The sequence below is a fragment of the Balaenoptera acutorostrata genome, chromosome 12 (assembly GCF_949987535.1).
Source record: "Balaenoptera acutorostrata chromosome 12, mBalAcu1.1, whole genome shotgun sequence".
Lineage (NCBI taxonomy): Eukaryota > Metazoa > Chordata > Mammalia > Artiodactyla > Balaenopteridae > Balaenoptera > Balaenoptera acutorostrata.
The window spans coordinates 9,463,228-9,485,195 of record NC_080075.1 but is presented as its reverse complement, the minus strand read 5'-3'; the positions used below and the strand labels follow the sequence as shown (position 1 = coordinate 9,485,195).

General features: G+C 37.4%; 1 protein-coding gene across 7 annotated transcripts in view; it reads right to left on the bottom strand.

Moving 5' to 3' along the window:
• Positions 1-21,968, bottom strand: part of TMEM131 (transmembrane protein 131) — a 190,893-nt gene that overhangs the window by 41,562 nt on the left and 127,363 nt on the right. For 6 of the 7 annotated variants that reach the window (XM_057557969.1, XM_057557972.1, XM_057557970.1 and 3 more), the window contains exons 12-25: positions 18,010-18,118; positions 14,870-14,978; positions 14,040-14,193; positions 13,778-13,948; positions 12,603-12,713; positions 12,376-12,510; positions 9,771-9,875; positions 8,380-8,466; positions 4,713-4,865; positions 4,535-4,610; positions 4,260-4,377; positions 2,268-2,406; positions 1,450-1,559; positions 931-997 (exon numbers count right to left, since the gene is read on the bottom strand). In XM_057557969.1, coding sequence (XP_057413952.1) covers positions 931-997; positions 1,450-1,559; positions 2,268-2,406; positions 4,260-4,377; positions 4,535-4,610; positions 4,713-4,865; positions 8,380-8,466; positions 9,771-9,875; positions 12,376-12,510; positions 12,603-12,713; positions 13,778-13,948; positions 14,040-14,193; positions 14,870-14,978; positions 18,010-18,118 — 1,644 coding nt within the window. The remainder of the gene's footprint in view (positions 1-930; positions 998-1,449; positions 1,560-2,267; positions 2,407-4,259; positions 4,378-4,534; positions 4,611-4,712; positions 4,866-8,379; positions 8,467-9,770; positions 9,876-12,375; positions 12,511-12,602; positions 12,714-13,777; positions 13,949-14,039; positions 14,194-14,869; positions 14,979-18,009; positions 18,119-21,968) is intronic. The other variant, XM_057557971.1, reaches the window with a different exon arrangement.

Sequence of the window (21,968 nt, the reverse complement as noted above, 5' to 3'; positions counted from 1 at the left end):
TACTCTCATTCACCCAACACCATTCGTATTATAAATGTGGGAAGGAAACCATATAAATAGAAGACAAGCTCTCAAGGAGTTTATACCCAGAACTGGGAAACAAGGTACCTACCATACGTCAAAAAGAAAACAAAAAACATGGTTAACATGCTTGCAGACGAAGATTCAGGGAGAGCCAGAGAGCCGAATCACTGCAGGCTCCACATCCAGCAGGGCTGGTGTGAACAGGCTGTTTAAGGCTGGATGAGAGTGGCTGGGCAGGAGGAAGGGCATCGAGGCCAAGAGACTTGGGCCAGTTTGCAGGTGGCTTTAGTTCCAAGTGCTAATTTCCTGACTGACACAGATCCTACACATTAAGTTCTTATATAATCATGAGTGGTTAGTGGCTGCTCAGCCCGGCCCGTATGATAGAGAATATTTGGTCCTAGAACAAACCAGTTTATGTATACATTTATTAGTTTAAAAATACTTGTTGAGTTAAAACTATGCTCGCTACTGCGCTAAGTATGAATACAGCTGGCCCTGGGTCTGGCCTTCATGGAGCTTACAATTTTATTAGAAAGTATCCAAAATAAAAATTTAAATGACCAAGCTCAATACTTTGAGGCTTAATAAAAAAAAAAATTATCTATCAGTATATACCTTATCTACATACTCTCAGAGGTTCTGGCAGCCATTATCATGAACCTTCATGAGCTTAATGTTTAATGCCCACAAACAGGACCTTCTATTAAGGGTGTCTCATGGCAATCTAAATCCCACCCATTCTTCTGGGGCTTTTTGCCTCTAAAATAATTACTAGACCGTTCTGACTTCTTCAGTAACTTGCCCTTCAGCCAATTTAAGGATGGTCAATATTTTTCTTTCACATTTGCATTGATCATATTGTAGAATTACTTCCTTGGAATAGTATGAAGTTTGAATACTTACACTGTTTCTGAAGACTTGGAATTCTAGTGTTCTTAAATCTATCTTTGCCACCTTACTTAAGTTAAACCTGAAATAAAAAAACATACACATATTTCTTTGTAAACAGCATCATAATTAAAGGGGTTATAAATACTAAGGTTGTGCTTATCTTTTGGCAGATTTTGAGATCAATGTTATCAGATTAACAGCCTTCAAAAAATAGCTACAATTTACAGTTAATATTTTGTTCACTTTTTAAAACTAAAATATTTGAAAGGCTCCACCACTTGCTTCCTCTTTATGAGATTTTAGGAAGGAGTTCTGTATTATTTTTTTCTTGTCTTAAACTGGAAGCTTTTCTAGATGCTTAATATAATATCCTTCTCTCTCCCCAGAACCTTCTCTCAACTTAAATTACAGATGCAGAATTTCTCTAAGCCCAATCTATTACTGTATGAGCTGAAATAAAGTTTTAAATGTGTAAAATAATAATTCACTGCTAATATGAAAACATTTTGATAATCTACCAGCAATGCCTACCTTGATATTAACTTATCTACAAAGACAGAAGGGTTGGAATATAAGGCCAGAGGAATAAACTGAATGTAGACAGGAGCATCTGCAGGATTTTCTAACGTAATCTCTTCTTCCTTAAACAAAGTAAAGACACAGTAAGTGAAAGATTGCCACCGTTAAAAGAGCCAGGACATGCAGCCAACCTAAGTGTCCATCGACAGATGAATGGATAAAGAAGATGTGGCACATATATACAATGGAATATTACTCAGCCATAAAAAGAAACGAAACTGAGTTATTTGTAGTGAGGTGGATGGACCTAGAGTCTGTCATACAGAGTGAAGTAAGTCAGAAAGAGAAAAACAAATACCATATGCTAACACATATATATGGAATCTAAAAAAAAAGAAATGGTTCTGATGAACCTAAGGGCAGGACAGGAATAAAGACGCAGATGTAGAGAATGGACTTGAGGACACAGGGAGGGTGGGGGGGTGGAGGGTAAGCTGGGACGAAGTGAGAGAGCGGCATGGACATATATACACTACCAAATGTAAAATAGATAGCTAGTGGGAAGCAGCCGCATAGCACAGGGAGATCAGGTCAGTGCTTTGTGACCACCTAGAGGCGTGGGATAGGGAGGGTGGGAGGGAGACGCAAGAGGGAGGGGATATGGGGATATATGTATATGTATAGCTGATTCACTTTGTTATACAGCAGAAACTAACACAACATTCGAAAGTAATTATACTCCAATAAAGATGTTAAAAAAAAAAAAAAGAGCAGATACTTCATAACCCTATTACAGATTTCCCAGAACTGATGTCACTCTGAATACTTACTGAAGAGCAGTTTGTATTAGTAAGGGGAAACCTCATGTGACGGGGTGAGCTGAGGACGGATGGCCAGGAGAGCTCGGCAGTGATTTTTGACAGTATGTTTTTTTGAAGGTCTGTATTTACTTCAAATATAGCGCTCAATCTAGAAAAACAATTTGTAAGTCACTGTAACAAAATGAAATATTTGAGTTTTCTGAATACAGGAAATTCTATTAGGCTTGTGTACTTGAGAAATTTTATTTGCTCTAATATTTAATTATGCTTTTCATAGAGACATGTATGAAGATGTCTCTATTTTGGCACAAAGATCTGCCAAAGTATCACTGATCACCTGTACAGCATCGTTTACATACTGAATACGAAAGGGAAAAGGCAGGGATATTCAGATAACATGATGTTATGGGGATCCTAAAGGATCTTGCATGTTTAGTGGAAAGATCCAGACACCAACAGCAGGCAAATATTTTCAGTAGAACTAATAAGAAGGCAGTGCACTGCTTGGCATATGGCTTTTTCCCCACTTGAGATAAAAAACAAAACAAAATCCTGATATACAATGAAGACATCAGTTGAAGAGGTAACACATATGAGGATTCTGTCCAGATATATATAGTTAAGAGCAATTTTCAGGGCCTCATTTGACTATTTCCCTACTTATGAGTATTTATAAGCCAGCTGTTAAGAACTCAGAGCACATTCCCTAAGGAAACAATATTATAAATGGGGGTAAGGTGCCTGAGCACAAACACTGAAGCCTGTTGTATCCTATAAGACTACTGAATAATGACACCCTAATATTGGTGAGAGTACCGGTTTTGTACGACGAGTAACAAATTCTCTGTAACATGCATGCTGAGAAAGTAAGACAAAGGCAGGGGCAGGGAAAATGCCACATTCACTGTGCAACTGGGACACAGTGGCACAGGGCAGGCAGGGAGCCTGGGTCTTTAGGAGTGAAACACTAGGCTCACAGAGAGGAAAGCAGGGGTTTCAGGGGGTGGGGCGTGAAGAGGTTCCTTGGCAGATGAACCTAGGGCAGCACTGCAAGTTATTTATTCATAATTGGATGCTAAACTGTGGAGGCGACCTATACCTTACAATGTCTGCTATGGAACTGCAGAGGGCCAAGGAGTGTTTGAATTAGTGTTCTCTTAGTGAGTTCATTAGAAGTAGTCTCTGTACTAATTTTAACCATTTTAAAGTTAAAATTTAACTCTCTTTTGCCTTAAGAGAACTTTTCACAGCAGATAGTTCAGATAAATAGAATCCTGCAGATTTAATCATTCATGGCTTGAAAATCTTAACAGTACTACAAATTGGAAGATCTTGATGATACTGACAAATACATTTCAAATCAGCCAATGGAGAACAGTTTTCATCAGTTTGCTAGTCAAATTCTCTTCTGAAGTACACAGAAAGATCAAATTTCTATACTGCCACAGAAGTGTGTCTTTGCTTTTGAATCCAGATGCGGTACTGATTTGCCGCTGGGACATTTTCTACCTGCCACAGACATAAGGTTGAGCCCATGTGAACGGGCCAGGCACCCCTAACAACTCAGCTCTGGAAAGGGAGGAAGCAGTTCTTTTCAGGAGGAGCAGAGACACTCCTCCTCCTGTGAGGTTAAACCCAGAAAGTGTTTTCCTAGCCTTTAACAGAGGTCAGTGGTAGGTAGAAACTTTCTTTCTTATGCAAATGGATGTGTCTAAGGTAAACAATGAAGTTATCCTACACAAGGACAACTTCATCGAGTTTCTTTGACTTTAAGGAAGCATCTAGAACACTGGAAAAAAGACAAAAATGGTAGTGTGCATACTTCTGAGAAATATACAATTACAATGGCAATTCAAGATGCCTCATTATAATTTCCTGAAGATTAGGCATATTTTCTTACCTACAGGAAATAAAATAACCTAATATAAGAATAACTTTAGAAAGTCATGTTTCATACTGGTAAAGACAGCTCAAATACTTAAATGAAGCAAAACCACTTACTTATGACCGGAATTTTCCTTTATTCCCATCCATCCTTTGAACAGGCTTTGATGCAAATCCCAGTCAGCGTCCCAAGCATCTTCCTGCATGGCTATACCAGGCTGTACTTTGGGTTCAGCTAAACCAAGGAGACAAATGGTATGACGTAGTCAGCCCTTCAAATGATTTCTATAGCATCAAGAGATAGGGATGGGCTTTAAAAGTGGCCGCCTTTTATTAAAGAGTATTCTGGGGAGGGAGTGAAGGGCATGAGAGAGAATGGCAAGATAACTTACATTTGGACAGAAAAGTCAAGCCAACATAGCAATGATCCCCACACTGCAGTCCAGGATCAAAATAAATGTTTGCAATCTATAAAGAGGCACAGGAGAACCATGAATCCCAAATCCACAGAAGGTCACAATAACAAAGGACTAATGGATGGGGATTTTTGCAAATATAACATTTTCAAACCTTTGATTTTTTCCCTGGCTCCAAATCTTCCTTATTGCCCCGTAATCGTTTGTAGTAAAATCGTACATCTTCTGACAAAGATCGTATTTGTTGGATCTTTACCTTCTGTGAGAAGGAATTCATAATATTTAAACTCTGATGAACTATTTTCCCCTGAAGGAAGAAAACAAACAAACTCATCTGTAAATGGTAGATTTTCTTCAGAACACACACTTTAGAGCTGACAGACATATTTCTAGGAAACCAAAGTTCAAAGGATATTTAGAATTTTCAAAAGTTGATAAACTTTAAATTTGTAACCAGAGCCCCTCCTCCAAATATATGTATTTTGTTGTTTTTATGGCCTATTACAGATAAATTAGCAGGAAAAATCTCTGCAATTTCGTAAAAATGAATTAAAGTAAAAATGTTCACATACTAACAAAGGTACAGAGCTAGCTTTGAATAAAGGAAGCAGTCACTGTCAGTTTGTTAAGAAAGGTTTGATTATACCAAGGCCAGGTTGCCTTAAAAGTATCCAAATTCAGGATGAAATAACTGAACTCTAAAATCCAAAGCTATTTTCTTTATAAAAGAAAAATACTATTTGTGCCAAAGAGAAATTAGACGTTTTTAAAAAACACACGTTATCAAGCATCATATTAAAACACCATACAGATTAAATCATTAAATTACCAATGATTGCTCTTATCAGCTGCATGCTTCTCCCTATGACAGGGTACCAGATTTTAAATAAAAAATTACATGATTCAAATAATCATCAATAAGAATATTATAATATTTTACTTTCTTTTGTCTGAATACAGAACCAGAATCCTATAACCTGATTCCTAGTCATTTGAAGAAGTCTCTAAAATGATCAGACCTGCTGGTCTAATATTTGGTATTGAAAGACAAAGAAGTCGGGACTTCCCTGGTGGTCCCGCAGTTAGGACTCCTGCTCCTGGTGCAGGGAGCCTGGGTTTGATCCCTGATCAGGGAACTAGATCCCACATTCCACAACTAAAAGATCCTGCGTGCTGCAACTAAGACCTGGCACAGCTGAATAAATAAATAAAGGTTTAAAAAAAAAAAAAAGACAAAGAAGAAAATGAACAGTAAAAGGAGTTGAATGATGGTGCAGTTAAGACTAACACTCATCATTTACAGTCTAACCAGAGTAGAAAGATGTTAGAGGGTGGGGACGCTGCTGTGAGGATAAGAACATAAGAGAAGAAAGCAGAAGCCTATGCTGAGTCCCAGCTTGGCCTCCAACCAGCTGTGTCTTCCCGGCAGTTACCTGGTCTTCATGCACCTGTAATAACTACTACTCTTGTGCCCACGTCTTGTCTCTCAGGGGTATGGTGGGGATCAAAAGAGGTAACAGATACAGAAGTTCATTTTACAATGGTATTCAAATACGAAGTATTAAACTGTGAGTTATTTGAAATGTTCATTCTTAAGTACCAAGTTTTCATCACTTGGCTCTAGTAGTCTCCATCTGATAAGAGATTTTACAGAATTTCATGACTGTTATGGGCTGAATGTCTGTGTGCTCCCCCACACTCACATGTTGAAATCCTAACCCCCAGTGTGATGGTATCAGGAGGCAGGGCCTTTGGGAGGTGATCAGGTCATGAGGGTGGAGCCCTCATGAACAGGATTAGTGCCCTTAAAAGAGACACAAGAGCTTGCCCTCCCTGTCTGCTCTTTTGGTTGTGCGAGGATACAATGAGAAGATGCCCATCGGCAAACCGAGGAAGTAGGCCCTCACCAGACACCAGATCTGCTGGTGCCTTGATCTTGGACTTCCCAGCCTCCAGAACCATGAGAAATAAACGTCTATTGTTTAAGCCACCCAATCTACGGTAATTTGTTACAGCAGCCCGATTAAGACCAATTATCAAGTTAATTTGTAATTCCAAGCAAATATCTGATCCTATAAGCCATCTGAAGATACCTGAAGGCTTAATCTGAAGTACTGCAAAACCAACACCTTGTTTTTATAGATGCCTTCTCATTTACTCTGTCCATGAGCCTTTCACTTAGTCATCTACTGAATTATTCCCTTCCAGGATTTATGCAGGGATCAAGGAGATCATGGATTGAAAAGGCAATTGAAGGTTCTTTTGGATAAATAATGAAGTCAAGAGTTCTGTATAGTCAGTACAAAGTGGAATGATAAGAAGACAAAGATTTAATTAAGACCCAAACTTAGGTGTGCTGAACCTATTAATTCAAATTTATATTTGAAGCTAATTTATATTTAAGAGGCTAAATTTTGAATTTAGGTATTATCGTATATAGCGTTAAGATTTTGCAATGTACTGTTTCTCTTAACCTGTCAGGTCTCCTACCACAGCTGAGAGACACTTCCATCTGCTCCAAGGCGTCCTGAATCGACTACACTATCTTCCTGCAAAAGGTGGCCTCCTGGTTTCCTCGTTCCTTTCCTCCCTGTTCTCCAGGCTCAAACTCTATGTCACATTCTTGAGTCCTCTATCTACCTACCTACCCATACCTGTTTCCATTAGTATGACCTCCTCAAGATATTCAAGTACAGTTCAAACGGTTTATCTGAAATGTCTCTTGCCTATGTTCTCTTTTTCATCATTTTGTTCCTTCATCCACCCATTATCTACTAGATACCTGCTACTTCGGTATAAGATCCCTCATCTCTTTCCCACCGGATCTCAGAGTCTTGTTGGGGAGACCAACACATAAGGCAACATTTACAGCACAATGTGAGGCTTACTGCAAGAGAAGTAATCTCAAATTGTTTCAGAAGAACACATGAAATAACTAGTACTATCTAGTGAAGAAATCTTCAGAGAGGAGAGGACAATGGAATTGGATCTTGAAAGACATGTAGGAGTTCTTGAAGGTAGGAGAGGAGGAAGGGCAGCCAAGGCAGATGAGCAGCAAAGGCGTGGAGGTATGAAAGAGATTTACTGCCTCTGCCAACGCCTTAAGCTCAAACCTCCCTTTGACGTTTTCCTTGTGGACCGTGGCCAGAGTCTCTGGGTTGGCTTCCAGGCACACTATTGCTACTCCCAGACGTGTCCTACATTTACTTCTGCCAGAGAGCCAGTCTTGAAAGCTTAACTCTGACGACGTCCAGCCTCTGCTCAAAAACTTTAGATTTTCATGGACTTAAGTGCACTGCATTTTTTTCATGCTATCACTCCAAGGTACCATTCCATCTTCTCTCTTGAAACTTCCCTGCATTCTTGTAAAACTGGACAACGCACCACTGCCTAAAGCCATCTCAGACTTTGCTGCCTGTGTCTCTATTCAGGTTGTTCCCTGGGCCCTGAATGTTATTCTTGCTACCCCTTGTCTACCCCTGCCAGAAGAAATTCCAAGCCAATTCACACGGCACCTTCATCAATTAGATATGTATTTTCTTCATAGCATGTTATTTTTCACCTCTTAGGGCAATTTCTACATCCTGCTCTACGTCTATGAATCATGGACCCATTTCTCATTCTAGATTGAAAACTTTTTGAGAGAAGGGACTATTTCTTATTCTTCTTTATGTCTCCTAAAGAAGCTGGTACAATGTCTTACCTTAAAATAAGTGATTAATAAAGAGTAACTGACTTTATTGTTGAATTCTAGGAACATAGAGGTAAAGGCAAAGAGAAAAAAAATTAGCAAGAAGAAGGCTACAAATTAACTGTCTTACTGGAAAAGAAGGTGGAAGAACCATATGCTTTGGGAAGCAAGTCAGAGAACCCACTGCGATCACAGCTTTCACGGGAATTGTTAGGATCTGTGGAGGGAAGAAGCAAACCACAGAGAAATGAGTGTTTAAGTCTGCGATTGACACGACAGTTGTTGCAGGGGGACAGTTATTTTGGGGGATTAAAAGAACCAATCTTGGGATGTATATTAGCATTAACCAACTGATAAGCAAAATTAAAATCACCCATGGATACTGTTTAATCTATCCATGTACTTCATAAAATGCACTGAAATACAATAAATTTCCATGTACTTCTCAGGGATTCGATGAAAACATGGTAAACAAGACCAAACAATGGGGAAGGAATGAAGAACAGATTTTTCATAATATAGGTTATTCTGTAGATTATTAATTTAAAAAGTAAAGTTCAATTATTCTCCTAAAACAATGAATGAAAAATCCAGCATTTTCTAAAGTTACATAGCTCTCTACTTTTTGTACTCAGCAATAAATTAACATCAACCTAATTTGAAAAAATGAGTTGAACGTTCCAGATTTTGAATCTCAACTCGTACTCTTATTTGCAATTCACAAAGATACTGATACTTTGCTAAGATATGAAATGTACTTATTCCCATCAAAAGTGATAAATGTGGATTCCTTATTTTTGGAGGTAATTAATTTGACATACTCCCAACATATCATTTATTATTAAATGACCAATTCTGTTTATTCTGAATTAGTTTTCTTCCATGCGGGGGTTGTATGTACTGAACAGATAGGAGAACAAGGGTAGCAAGTTGCTGACTTCAGCAAAGAGCTCTGAAATAATAAATCAAAATATTTAGGTGTGGCAGAAATATGTCTCTTCAAAGTCTCATTGAATGCAACATGTCAAACCTCACAAAAAGCCTTTAAAAAGTTCACTGATTTTCACTTGGTTCCTTGACTTAGAATGACATGTAAATATGATTGTGAGAACTCAAATTAAGATGTGATTTCCTGATTGTATCTTCCTTTTTGGAAATGTTACACAGGAGGATATTTATGACCTCAGAAAAGAGAGAGACCTATCTCAGGAATTTCAGTCAGGGTCTGTGCAATGCTACAACTATTTGTAAGCAGGCTTCTAACAGCAATTCTAAATGTGCCAAATGCATTTTTCTGAAGTTGTTTTTAGTCAAAAGATTTGGGTTTTATCAGAAAACTATGAGCTAATAAACACCAATATTCTGTAAATTATTCTCAAAAGCTCAGTTCTTAAGGCATGAAAATGGTAAACTGTAACCTTCTGAGTAAACTTAGTTCTCTGTGTTCCTATAAAAACAAAAAAAGACTGAATTATTCAGAAAGACGCCATTGACATGAATCCCTGTAAATAAAGTCCTTACCTCATAGTCTGTTGTGATCTGTATGGCCCCATCATGAATCCCTTCCAGTTTTTTTGCAGTAAGTTTGACTCTGAACACTGCAAAATATCCTGAAGCTAATATTACCTGTATGTAGGAGAAATGACATAGTTCATCAGCCTTGTTGGCTGAAGTTTTCTATTAAAACGGAAAAGAAAGCTACAGTGATAAACTGACTTCAAAATCCTAACCTGTACCAGTGTAACACTGAATTACCATATCATCACATACAAATATCTCAAAATAATGCCCATCCCTGGATGTTTATCTACTATACTTATTCCATGGGCCACTGAGAAAACTAGTTCCCTGAGGAACAGCTGACTTCTCAGCTGCAAAGCTGGGGAGGGGTGTGGTCCTCATACCCCAACCGTGTACGTGCAGGGTCAAAGCGGGTGAGGGCTGCAGCAGAGGGACACAGCCTTCCACTAACCCTTTGGCTGCATTAGGGCACAAGTATTAATACAAAGTTGGTTATGCTTCAAGTTCTGAATTTAACTCTGTCATGTTTTAATAACCATGTCTTCAGATCCACTGAGATTGGATCATATGGAAACATCAAGAATCATGGAAAGAAGGAAAAGTTAAGCAATAAAAATGTGAAAGAAAGGAGAATGTGGATCTTGTTTTCTCAAGCTATTTGCTGATGTTTCTGGCACTTAACCTTTTCAATCATGATACTTCCAAAAAACATGAAATTCAATTTGTGAAGTTGTACTTTAGTTTGTAGTAGTTATAGTTTACCTAGAGTTCACATTTACCTCAAAATAACAAATGTTGATATGCCAAACATACTCACTTTCCCCCTTTTATAAGCATTTCTGTGTTGGTTTTGTGCAATTTTAACGTTTTCATCGTGACTCTAACCAGCCAAATAAGAGCATGTGTCTGAAGAGCACAGAGAGCTGTTGGCAATGTGTGTTTCATAAGGAACAGGATGCTTATTTAGTTCACAGGTTTGGCTTTTTGGAAAACAGGTGGAAAGCAGTTGAAAGTTTAGGCATTACAAACTTAAAAAAACACATATTGTGGAGTTGCTATTTTGAAGCTGGCAACTCACTACAACTTCCTGTTTTAAGTAAGTGTTCATAACAGTGATCTCATCTTTCTGTCCCTTGTTTTTGTGTTTATACAGTTTTATATAAAACCTAATTCTAAAACCCTAAAGTTTCAAGCAGGCTTCATGTTACTGAGTGGACCTCTCAAATTTAAGTAGTAAGTGTTAACACATGTTATTTAGTATGAGGAAATGATCCAGAGTCCTAAAATTATTAATTTATAATGTCTTATAAAAAACAGTATAATTCAACCATCTCAGATTAGATATACATACAATTTTACTGTAACTTCATTGTTGAAATGAACACATTAATGGCTGGTCTCATTATTATCCTTTTTCAGCATTCTATTTGTATTAAAAATAAAACCTTGGCTGGGGTGACAAATATTACTTCTCATGGGCATATTCTTTTTGTTTTAAAAGGAGGCTTTATTTATGAATCAAATTTAAAACATTATAAATTATTAAAATGCAAACACCCATATATCGACCACAATATCTGATTATGTAGCTTGAATGCCACACAACTGCAATTAGAATACACATTATTTAGTACTATTTCCCACGTTTTCAGAAATCCTTTTCCAAATCTCTACAGACAATTGTATCTGCAGCTTTTTATTTGCTTTAATATTCAATCATAAAATCATGACTTTATGCATTTGGCTGTTTCCAGTTATTTGGAATTATTAATAATGCTATCACAAACATCTGCATTCTCACAGCTTTTGGCTCTTTAAATTACTTCCATGGGAAAAATTGCCAGGAGTGGTATATACTGCCAGATTGTCCTCCAAAAAACCTATTTTGGGAGATGTTTAAATGTTTAAGCCAATTTTTATGACCTACGGCATTCCATGGAAGCATATTTGTCAGTAACCTCTATGCATAAGGACATTTGCTTTTCCTTTTGTAAAATTGCCACAAGAAGTTCTATGCTAACCTACAGATGACATATGTTCTGCTCCTTCGAAGTCGTACAAGGTGATTCTACTAATTCTGTTCTGAGTAGGTATAAACTCCAAGTTCTCTTTTTAGTAGTGATCAGGGCTTAGACTGCTATATTCATTTACTCTTGTTTCATGCTCTTTTATGACCAACTGTACATAAGATAGAGTAAAAGTATATAGGGAGATTCACACAGAGATCCACCAAACGATGTTTGCCTCACTGATACTCTCTTCTAATCAGTACACAGAATTGACCAGAAATATTACTGTATAATTGAAAACACCTTCTATCAATGTGCAGGGCTATCTCTTCTGCCTAGTGAATTCAATGAACACAGGGTTAGTTTACTACCCATGGGAATTTCTCCTGTAAGGACACTTGTGTTACAACTTAACTCCTTTGAGTCTCAAGTGCTCTCTCACCATGAAAGGAGGGGGTTTAAGTAGAATACCTATAAGGTCCTTTCAACATCAAATAGCCAGTGCTACTGCAGCTCTCATAAAAATATTATGATGACTAGTCTTCTATTTGAGGTTTACATCTAAGTTTAAGGAAACAATAAAAAAGTTAACTTACTGATGACTGGTCTGATAAAGAGGATTTTTCTAACTCTGGAAGGCTTGAGATTATTGTAGTTCTATTGCCTCTTTCAGTAGCTACGAGTTCTATTGATAAACCATCTCCAATGATATGCCAACTTTTTATAGCCAACTTAAAAAAGAGAAAGATATGAAAGTGATTATTGCGGCACTAGCATAAAATCCTTAAATGTGAGTTAGAATAAAAACAATTTTCTTTTTTACCTCAATTGGGTTGCTGTTTATAATTGCAAATAAAATATTACTTGCTTCTGTAGCACTCAGTATACCAAAATCTATGAAACGTTCTTCTATTTTGGGGGGTAATACAAAGTACTGGAAAGATATAAAAGAACTAGATTAAATGTAAAGTCACACTTATGTAAGAGAATGTTATCAAGAAAAATAACTGTATTAAGATATACTAAGGTTCCTATATTTTATGTAAATATACGCATACATAATATATAATTAAGAACTTTGCACAATGGAAATATTTTGATTACTCAGAAATGAAAACACTCATGGCCTCTACTGAATTGCTAGTTCTCCTCTGAAGGCACATAAAAGCAGCAGGAAACTAAAGTGCTAGGTGAGGTTAAGTGGAGCCCTGGAGAATTAGGCAAAAAGTCCTCAGTCTCAGCAAACATCACACATTCATGAAAGCAGCTACACACCAGTAATCATTTAAGCAAAAGAAATGCAGAAGGAGTGGTATAATAGTGACGGTCCCTTCAGCTCTAAAATTCTTACTGATGCTAGTTTTTTGGAGAACTACATTTCTATGTTTTCACTTTCTTTTTTTCTTTTATATCTTTCCTATCAGTTTTCTTTCTTATCTAAACTTCTTTCATTGATAATTGTAAGCACAGCTTTGTTTGGATTTTTTTCCCTGGCTTATTTTCTGTACTAGAAAGACCTTTATTTCCTTTCCTGCCATATTTAGGTGACTATTCCAGCTGTGTCTTTCCCACCTATTCCCTCTTTCTTATCTGGTTCTCTTCTTCATTCTTGCACTTCCTGGTTTTGGTCATCTCTTCCCTACATAGTTTCCTTTTCACCCGCCCTATAGTATTTCTTCCCTGCTTATTATCTTTCTTCCACTTAGCTTGTTTTTAGCTTCCCCATGACTATGACAGTTTAAAAGCAAAACCAAGAGAAAGTGGAATGTGGAAAAGATCTAAATAGAGGCGTAACTAGAGGAGTCAACTGCATCATGAGGAGACATGGCTGCTGGGAGGGTGAAAATCTTGTAAGTACTGACGAGGGAGGAATTAGGACAACTTGTAAAGCACAGAAACAGCAAAATTTAAGTGTGTGCAACACGATTGCCTGACAGTAGCTGAAAACACAAAAGATGTATAGGGAGTTTAAATTTTAAAGGTAGATAGCATACTTACATCTAAAAAACCTGTGTATACCCGCACAGGTAAATGAAACTTAGAGGCATTGGTAATAAGTAAAATATTGTTATCTATGTGCATGGATGATGTGGATGGCATAAAAAACAGAGTAAAGATGTATCCTGATCCATTTGGAAGAATTAAGACTGGTTTGCTGAAGTTGTGAACCTAGGAAATGACGGGAGAGAAAAAACAATGTGTCAGCATCATTTGCTTGGCAGATCAGTAAAATTAAAAGTATGAGGGTTCCCAGACATACTTTAAACATTGTTTTGGCTTCTTCTGGTAGCAACACATCATGAATGAGGATCGCAAAACTGAAAGTGTTAGTAAGGTAAACTGGCCTTTCCACAGGGTCAGCAGGAGTGTCCCGGATGTGAAACAGTGTTGCAGAGTGATCAAATCCCAAATAACTATTTGAAAAAAACAAAAACAAAATGAGTTATTTCTATTTCCACGTGTTAAGTTAAAATCCAAGTTCTTTCGCTGTGAGTAATAATTTACGTTCAGCATTAGGACTGTTATTAGAGAATTAAGACTATAAACATTTTAGTGGTTGACCACATGGAGTCCCTGCCATGCTGGACATTAAACTATTATTGGTTAAAGTATAATTAGAAAATGAACTACATATATTATTGCCCATTTATAAAAAGCTGTAATTCTAGAACAGTGTTTTAACGAGTCTATAAAGGAATATAAATGATTTTGTTTCAAGTGACAATATACTTTAATAACAAGCCATAGCCACTTGCATGTTACAAAAAGAATTACAGAAAGGAAATGGTTCAAATGATTTAAAAATCACAGATTCATTTTTCTATTGTATTACGGAATCATTAAGACTTCATTTAAGCCCAAATCATATCAGCCCATTTACCTCTTTCTTCTAAAAAAGTAAAAAAAATAAACAAAATACAGGAGATTTTTCTCCTTTATAGTTGAAGTTGTTCTTCTCAACACGGATTCCATGGAGTTTATGTGAATTTGGCTACTACTTTTGCTAAGATCAATGAATTTACTGATTAATAAAAAGTTAATTTACTGATTAATAAAAAGTTATAAAGTTTATTTTAAAGAAAAACTCACCCATCTAAAACCTCTGCTTGATATGGTATTTCAAGTTTAGAATAACTCTTTTCCTTTGCTTTAACAGTTATTTTCCCAGAAAACTGAGATGGTTTTTTTGCCTTTGATGCTGAAAGGAAGCATAAAACATAATCTGTCACCTTTTGCTACCAAAGAGTTTATACAGAGGAGGACGAGAGTGACTTTGCATGTGGACTGACAAAATCTTAAGAAGCTGAGCTTTCAAACTGGCACAAAGAATACTTTTACAGCATTTTAATTGAAATATCACATTTTTCATACAAAAATGGAAAGATATTTTAATTTTCCTGTAATGGGATAAACAGGTAAGGAATTAGCAAGTGAACACAATTCAGGAGGAAAAGCGCTATATCTGAGCTACTTCTCTACAGCCATAAGCTTTGGCTTTACCTATAGCAGGGTTTCTCAGCCTTGGCACTACGAACATTTCAGGCCAGGTAAACTCGCTGTTGGGTGGCAGGGTGGCTGTTCCTGTGCACTGCGGGATGTTGGGCGGCGCACAGGACGGCCTCGTGCTGGACATCAGCTGTGACAACCAGAAGTGTCTGTAGACATGGCCAAACATCCCCTGGGAGGCAAAACTGCCCAGCCCCCCAAACTGAGAACTGCTAGGTTACAGCTGGATTAAGAAATAACATTCCTTGTGTGGCCAGAGTCTTGCTATAAATACCAATAAGGTAGCCTGGTGCAAAAAATGTCAAGAGTTATGAGCTCTGACTTTTTATATTAGCCAACCCTAGCCTATAGTGTTAGAGGAGGCATATACCCTCCCTGCCATCATATTGTCCTCACAGATGAAGTAAAACCTTTAGGTTTTGTAGCACTTCTGAATAATTCCATCTGGAATTACAGAAAAGAATCAGTTGGATCCAATCTGTGTACCCATTAGATATTCTTTTCAAAGCAAATAAAGAAGCTGTGTATCTTTATCCCCTTTAAGTACTTCAGGAACACTTCCACTTATGACAAGAATTTATATGTAAGTTCTGCAAATGTTTGTTATCCAACTTTAGCACAAAAAAAGCACAACAAACAAAATGGTATGACATCTAGTATGTGGCTATGTACAGACGGTGCAAATTCAGATTTTTGAAACTCCCATTAAACCTCATTTCTTTCTGCTTACTGTAGAGCCATTTCTGGATGCTTTAAATTTTTTTTTTTTTTTTTGGCTATTTATTCTGACATAAGGCTGATAACAAGGGCCATAATTTAGGCATTTCATAGTATCTTATCAAGTTATATTTTAGCAATGAAGTGGTCAAAACCTCAAGAAAATTCAGTTAAAAATCATAAAGAATCACGACTTGATGAGACATGCTTGCTTGGTAAGTGAACACTGTGCAGTTAATATTCATGGCACATTCTGAAATTTTTAATTTTCATTTTTTAATTAATTAATTAATTAATTATTTTTTTTGGCCATGCCTCTCGGCTTGCAGGATCTTAGTTCCCCTAACAGGGATTGAACCCAGGCCAGTGGACTGCCCGGGAATTCCCCTGAAAATCTTAAAAGTTAAGTAAAACAAGCATTTCTTGATTGATTTTCACAGCAATCTCAAGGGTAATACCATTTGTATTGGAATCCGGGATAGTGATGGGAGAGGTGGGAGGTGAAAGGTGGAGGGATTTTCCCATGATAATAAAAACCACTTTTAAGAAATGTAGCACCTGCTTTAAAAGATGCTTTCCCTTGTCTTTGTGTTAAATTTTACATCATTTCTTTAAGAAACACTTATTTTGGAGTCTGTAATCTCAGAACCACCATTCCTGACTTTCATTTATCTCAGTGGAAACAGTCACTGTATTGTCAATACAGGAGCTGGAAAAGAAGAATGGGGGAAGTACACAGCACAGCTGCCCCAGTGTATACCCCCCCACTCCTTGGATTTATCAGAAGGGTAGGTCCTACATGTTGTTCTTGGGGTCAGAAATTATTACCGGTCGCTCTCTTTCTCCATAAGGGAAGACAATGTACCTGCTGATACTGACACTGATATTGGTGGTCATGGCTGGTATCTTAGCAACACAGAAGACAATTTATCACACATTTGGAAACATCTGTGCTATCAAGCCTTCTACAATACCGATTATTTCCTGACAGCTGGACTGTGGAAGTATGCCATGTATTTAATCTTAGCTTCTTCGGGAGTTTTCTCTGAGCTCATAGGATGAACACTGTGCTGGCAGCCAACTGTGCAGTTGCTCCAGACTCTCCCCAGACTCTCCACGTGCATGGAGTGAGCACAGATGTTCTCACAAACACTGCGCCACACTCAGCAGGTCACTCAGTGACCAAATATTCTCTTCTGATGAGGAGCTTAGCTGTAAAATGTGGACCATGAGCAAAGATGGCTTTATCATGAGGCCAAAGCTTAAGCTTCAGGGCTCCTCACTTGCCCGTGTAACCCTAACCCTTATGAGAAAAGTCCCACTTGGAGTTCCAGCTTTCATTAAATTTAAATTACATATAGAGCTAGACAGCCATTACATCACTACTCAAAAAATTTTATGACAGCAAATTCAGTAAATGTTCTAGTAAAGTGGGCAAAACTGAATAAAAATATGCTATTAAAATATGTTAAAGTCTGGGTTAATATTTCAAATGTCAAAATACACAGTATACATGTTTGAAATAATTGTTATCTAATTTGACAATTCTATCATGAAGGCAGTTATTTTAGTTTAGGTAGAACAGTCTGCCTTGTTAATAAAAGCCAATATATGGAAATATTACAGAAAATACTTTATTTCTGCTCTTAAATTCAAACATGCTTCTGAAATTCAAATATATATTCACTTAATTACAAAAATTAATGACTTCATAATTAAGGCAAAGCATAATAGGTATACATGTGAAAGAGCCCAGATAACAAAAATTTAATTCCAATCCTAATGTATTTGCTAATATTAATTTAGGTTTATGAAGTTACAATATTTTCTTTCGTGAAACAATCAAATAAGAGTTGGTGATGATTTACAAGAAAAACCAACCTAACCAGTACTATAAAATCTGACTATAAAATGGTCTGGGTTTCTATATTAAGATGTCAACATAGATGCCTTCTAATTTATCAAAATAAGAGCACTCTATCAGAGAGAAAAAGTTGAATACTTACCATCAAAGCTGATACTTGCAACCTTGGTATATTTACTTTCTGAAGCTTTTAATGTAATTGGTTTAAAGTGTACCGTTATAGCGTCATTTTGTGGTGTAGGTCGAACGCTCTGCAAAAAGAAAAATTTACATAGCATTATTTTCGTCTAGTGGTTCAATTTATAGTGAAAAGTAAAGCAGAATCAAAACTTGAAAAGTTTAACTTTATGCGGTCCCTTTAAATAGAGTAGGCTAAGCTGATAAGACCTCAAATTAACTTCATTAGACTATTTTTATGAAATAAAATGATGACCAGAAGAAAAATGTATGATAAAGTGACTGTAAAAAGTACAATGGGTATGAATACACAAAATAGAAGAAAAGGTATTTATTTTCTAAATGAATGCCTAATTTATATATAAGAGAAGGGGACATGAGGACTTGTGATAGGGGCTGCACTCCCAGCTGTGGGGTGAACGGTGAGGCAGCTGGCAGGGATGCGCAACCTGGAAGAGGTCAGAACGCTTTCAACTTAACAAACTGAGAGCTTTCTATTCCAACAACTAAACCTAAAACAACAACAACAAAACAGTAAAAGCTTGCACTTCTTGAGCAAGCTTAAAAAATAAATACTATTTAAGTGCAGTTACTTTTTTAATATGATAATCTGCACTGACACAAAGCATTTTTCATGGGAAGGGCCCTTAAAGATACCAACTTCCTTCCCTGTTTTACAGATGAAGGACACCTTGCAATATTGAGTGATGTTTCAATAGCTTGGCATCCAGAGACAGAACTGGAAACCAGCTGTCCTGACTTGGTCCAGGGCCCTTCACCTGGCATCCTACTGCCCAAACATATACTAATGAAAATTGGGGTACTGAACACAAATCTTGATCAAAAATCTTCTTTTAGAATGCAATTTGAATATTCCTTTGATTTCAGAACACTTCTGGGATTTCTGTTGAATTTTCAGGGGCTTTATAAACTTGTCAAAGCCAGATGTTTCCAGTAGAAAGGAACACTCATCAGGCAATCCCGCTAACATGGGCACAGTCAGATCCCCGTGAGCCACTAGGTTCTTCGCCCAGCTCCCCACCCACCTTTTCTGCTCATTTATAAAGGTGGAATCTGCCTATAGAGAATGAAGGACAGTCCTTTGAAGGCACAAGAAGCACCTCAGAAGAGTGTGAGGAAAAGCAGTCTCTTGCACTGTGTTTCAATCATAGGAAACAAAGTTGGTTACATACAGAGTGATGACAGACACGGCTATTTAGTCCCAGTCAGCAGGGCACCTCCCTTCCCACTGCTGTTAGTCCTCAGATGTTAGGGTGTCTTTACTGGGCCTGGGAGGATGGCCCTGCAGTTTCCTGTGCTGGAGATCTTAATTGCCTTAGCTCTTGGCCTCAGGCTCTTCCAGCATTTTAACTCTTTTTCTTTCTTCTTCTTCTTTGAGAACTCCTCATTTGCTTTTGAATCTCTAATGGAGCTCGGAGTTGACTGGCTCATATCAATATATTTACTATCAATAAGTTTGCTGTTATTAGCAATCATTTAAAGTATGAATCTCTTCATTCCTTGAAGGGTATGTATGTATGTATATATACGTGTGTGTGTGCGCGCGCGTATTTTTAACAGTAAAACAAAGCAGTTTGACTGTAAGATAAACTACAAACTGGACAAAAGGTTCATTTGGTTTCATCACACTACACTAAAAACTTCTTCCGAAGGAAAGGAAAGCAGTAGAGAAGTACATGTGAGACCCAGAGTGATGAGTTTACAACAGAAGGATACTAACTATTTAACCAGCAGTGTGAGTCTGAGTAAGCTGCCCATTTACTCTGGGCCTTATTTCTGCTGCCCATTTACTCTGGGCCTTATTTCTCCCACCCGTAAAATCCTAGGGGTTGGATTAGATTTTTTTCTAAGTTTCCACCTATCTGAAAAATTTTGTGATTCTATTAATTTTGCTGTTTTTTTGGTGGGGGGTGCTGCACCACACAGCACGTGGGATCTTAGTTCCTTAACCAGGAACCCAGATTGAACCCGGGCCCCTTGCAGTGGAAGTGCAGCATCTTAACCACTGGACCACCAGGGAAGTCCCTAATTATGCTGTTTTTTTTTTTTGAATTAGCCACATTTATCCTGAGGTCAGGATTTGTTAGAGAGATGACCTTATAAAGCCTTACAGTTTACAGAGGACACATACGGTTCCTAATTCTTTCACTTGCTCTACTGATTATGATACAGCAGCAATGGAACCTTGACCATTTTCAAACACACTTAAAGAATGTAAGTGGTGGTTCATCAGTAACAAGCACAACCCCATGCCAGAAACAGCTAAGCAATGGTATCTATTACCATATAGTCACAGTAAGTAGTAAGAACTAAGAATAAATATTTGATGAAAAAAATGTTTTTCTCACATGAAACACACTTTAAGATTTTTCTTACCAGAGGAAAACTTTACATTCAGTATTATTACCTTAAAACATGTCACACTAACAGTAAAATAATAGTCAACTGACTCATGTTTTATACAAATGGTCTAAATTAAATTGTTCACTGGTTACCATTAAAAGAAAAAAAAATCCCCCAATCAGTTAAAACCTGTTTTCCAAGGAAACAAAAACAAAGCAAGACAAAACAAGCAAAACACTTAAATAGTTGGCTCATTCTGACGGTTTTAAATGAAAAATAATAAATAATCATTAACTTGTAATAAGCATATTTATACTAACAATATATTTTAGTACCAGTCACTAACTGTTGCTTACTTAAAGATAATCAAGAAGTGGAAAAAACAGGGCAAGATTCCCAGGAAAGGCAGTTTGCATAGGCTCGAAGTATACTGGGTTGGCCCAAAAGTTTGTTCCGTAACAGCGGAAAAGCCCGAACAAACTTTTTGGCCAACCCAATAGTTCCAGCCTTTCTCACGACATTCACACCCAGCTAATGCCCAGTAACTCTCAAGTGAAACTCAAGGCTCAGGACATTCTGAAACTACTCAACTACTTTGAGCAAGCAAGAAAAATAACCTTTCAGTATATAGCGATTGTATTTTTAACAGTAGGTGCACAAATGAGCTAAGGTTCATGTCAAGTTGACATTGGTAAAATTAAGTACAGCTGTGATTCTTATTCATTAATTAGCAAGGAAACTTCATACAAAGGTGCCTTAAGACATCTCAAGCAAACTTATTCCATCATTTATATAGCATTAATGTTTTGTAAATATTGAGGAAAACCATATTCTCAAAGTTGCATTATAGACAATGTCAGGAAGGCTTGGACCTGGGCATCTTGTCCATTGACAGGCGAGGAACTTATAATTGGAGCTGCTTGCTTTAGTGGTCTTATATCTTGAAAGATGAAGAGACTCTGAATTCCCTGAAGGGGAATTTTAAAAAACCCTCTGGCTTTTAGCATTGTTGAGCTCATCCTAAAATTCTATATATTTGTGAAATGGAGGGAGGGAGGGACCCTTAAAAAAATGCACCAGTCTCTAGGTCTGGCATATTATGCAGAAAAATACAGGAAAAACCTTGGAAAGCTCTCTTAAAACTCAGTTTCCATGGTAGATGGGCTCATCCCCTGGCTGATAAGGCGAGGAGTCCAAGCTACCATCATTTCTCAAGTGGACCATGCAACAGATTTTTAACCTTCTTCAGCTCATTCTCCACAAGCAGCTACGCTGACTTTTTACAACGCATAAATCAAATGACATCACTCTCTTGCTTAAAATTCTGTAATTTCCCATTGCACTTATAATAAAATCTAAACCCCTCCCAGGGCCCCAGGGAGGCCTGCTTGACTCTCCAGCCTTCATCTTTTCCATTCAAACCACCCCCCAACCCTGTTTCCCTTGACATCAAAGCCATTCCTTTGCACTTGCTGATCCCTTTGATGGGAACACTTGGCCACCAGCTTTTCTTATGGGTGCCTACCTCTCACTCTTGAGTTATTACTACAAACGTCAGCT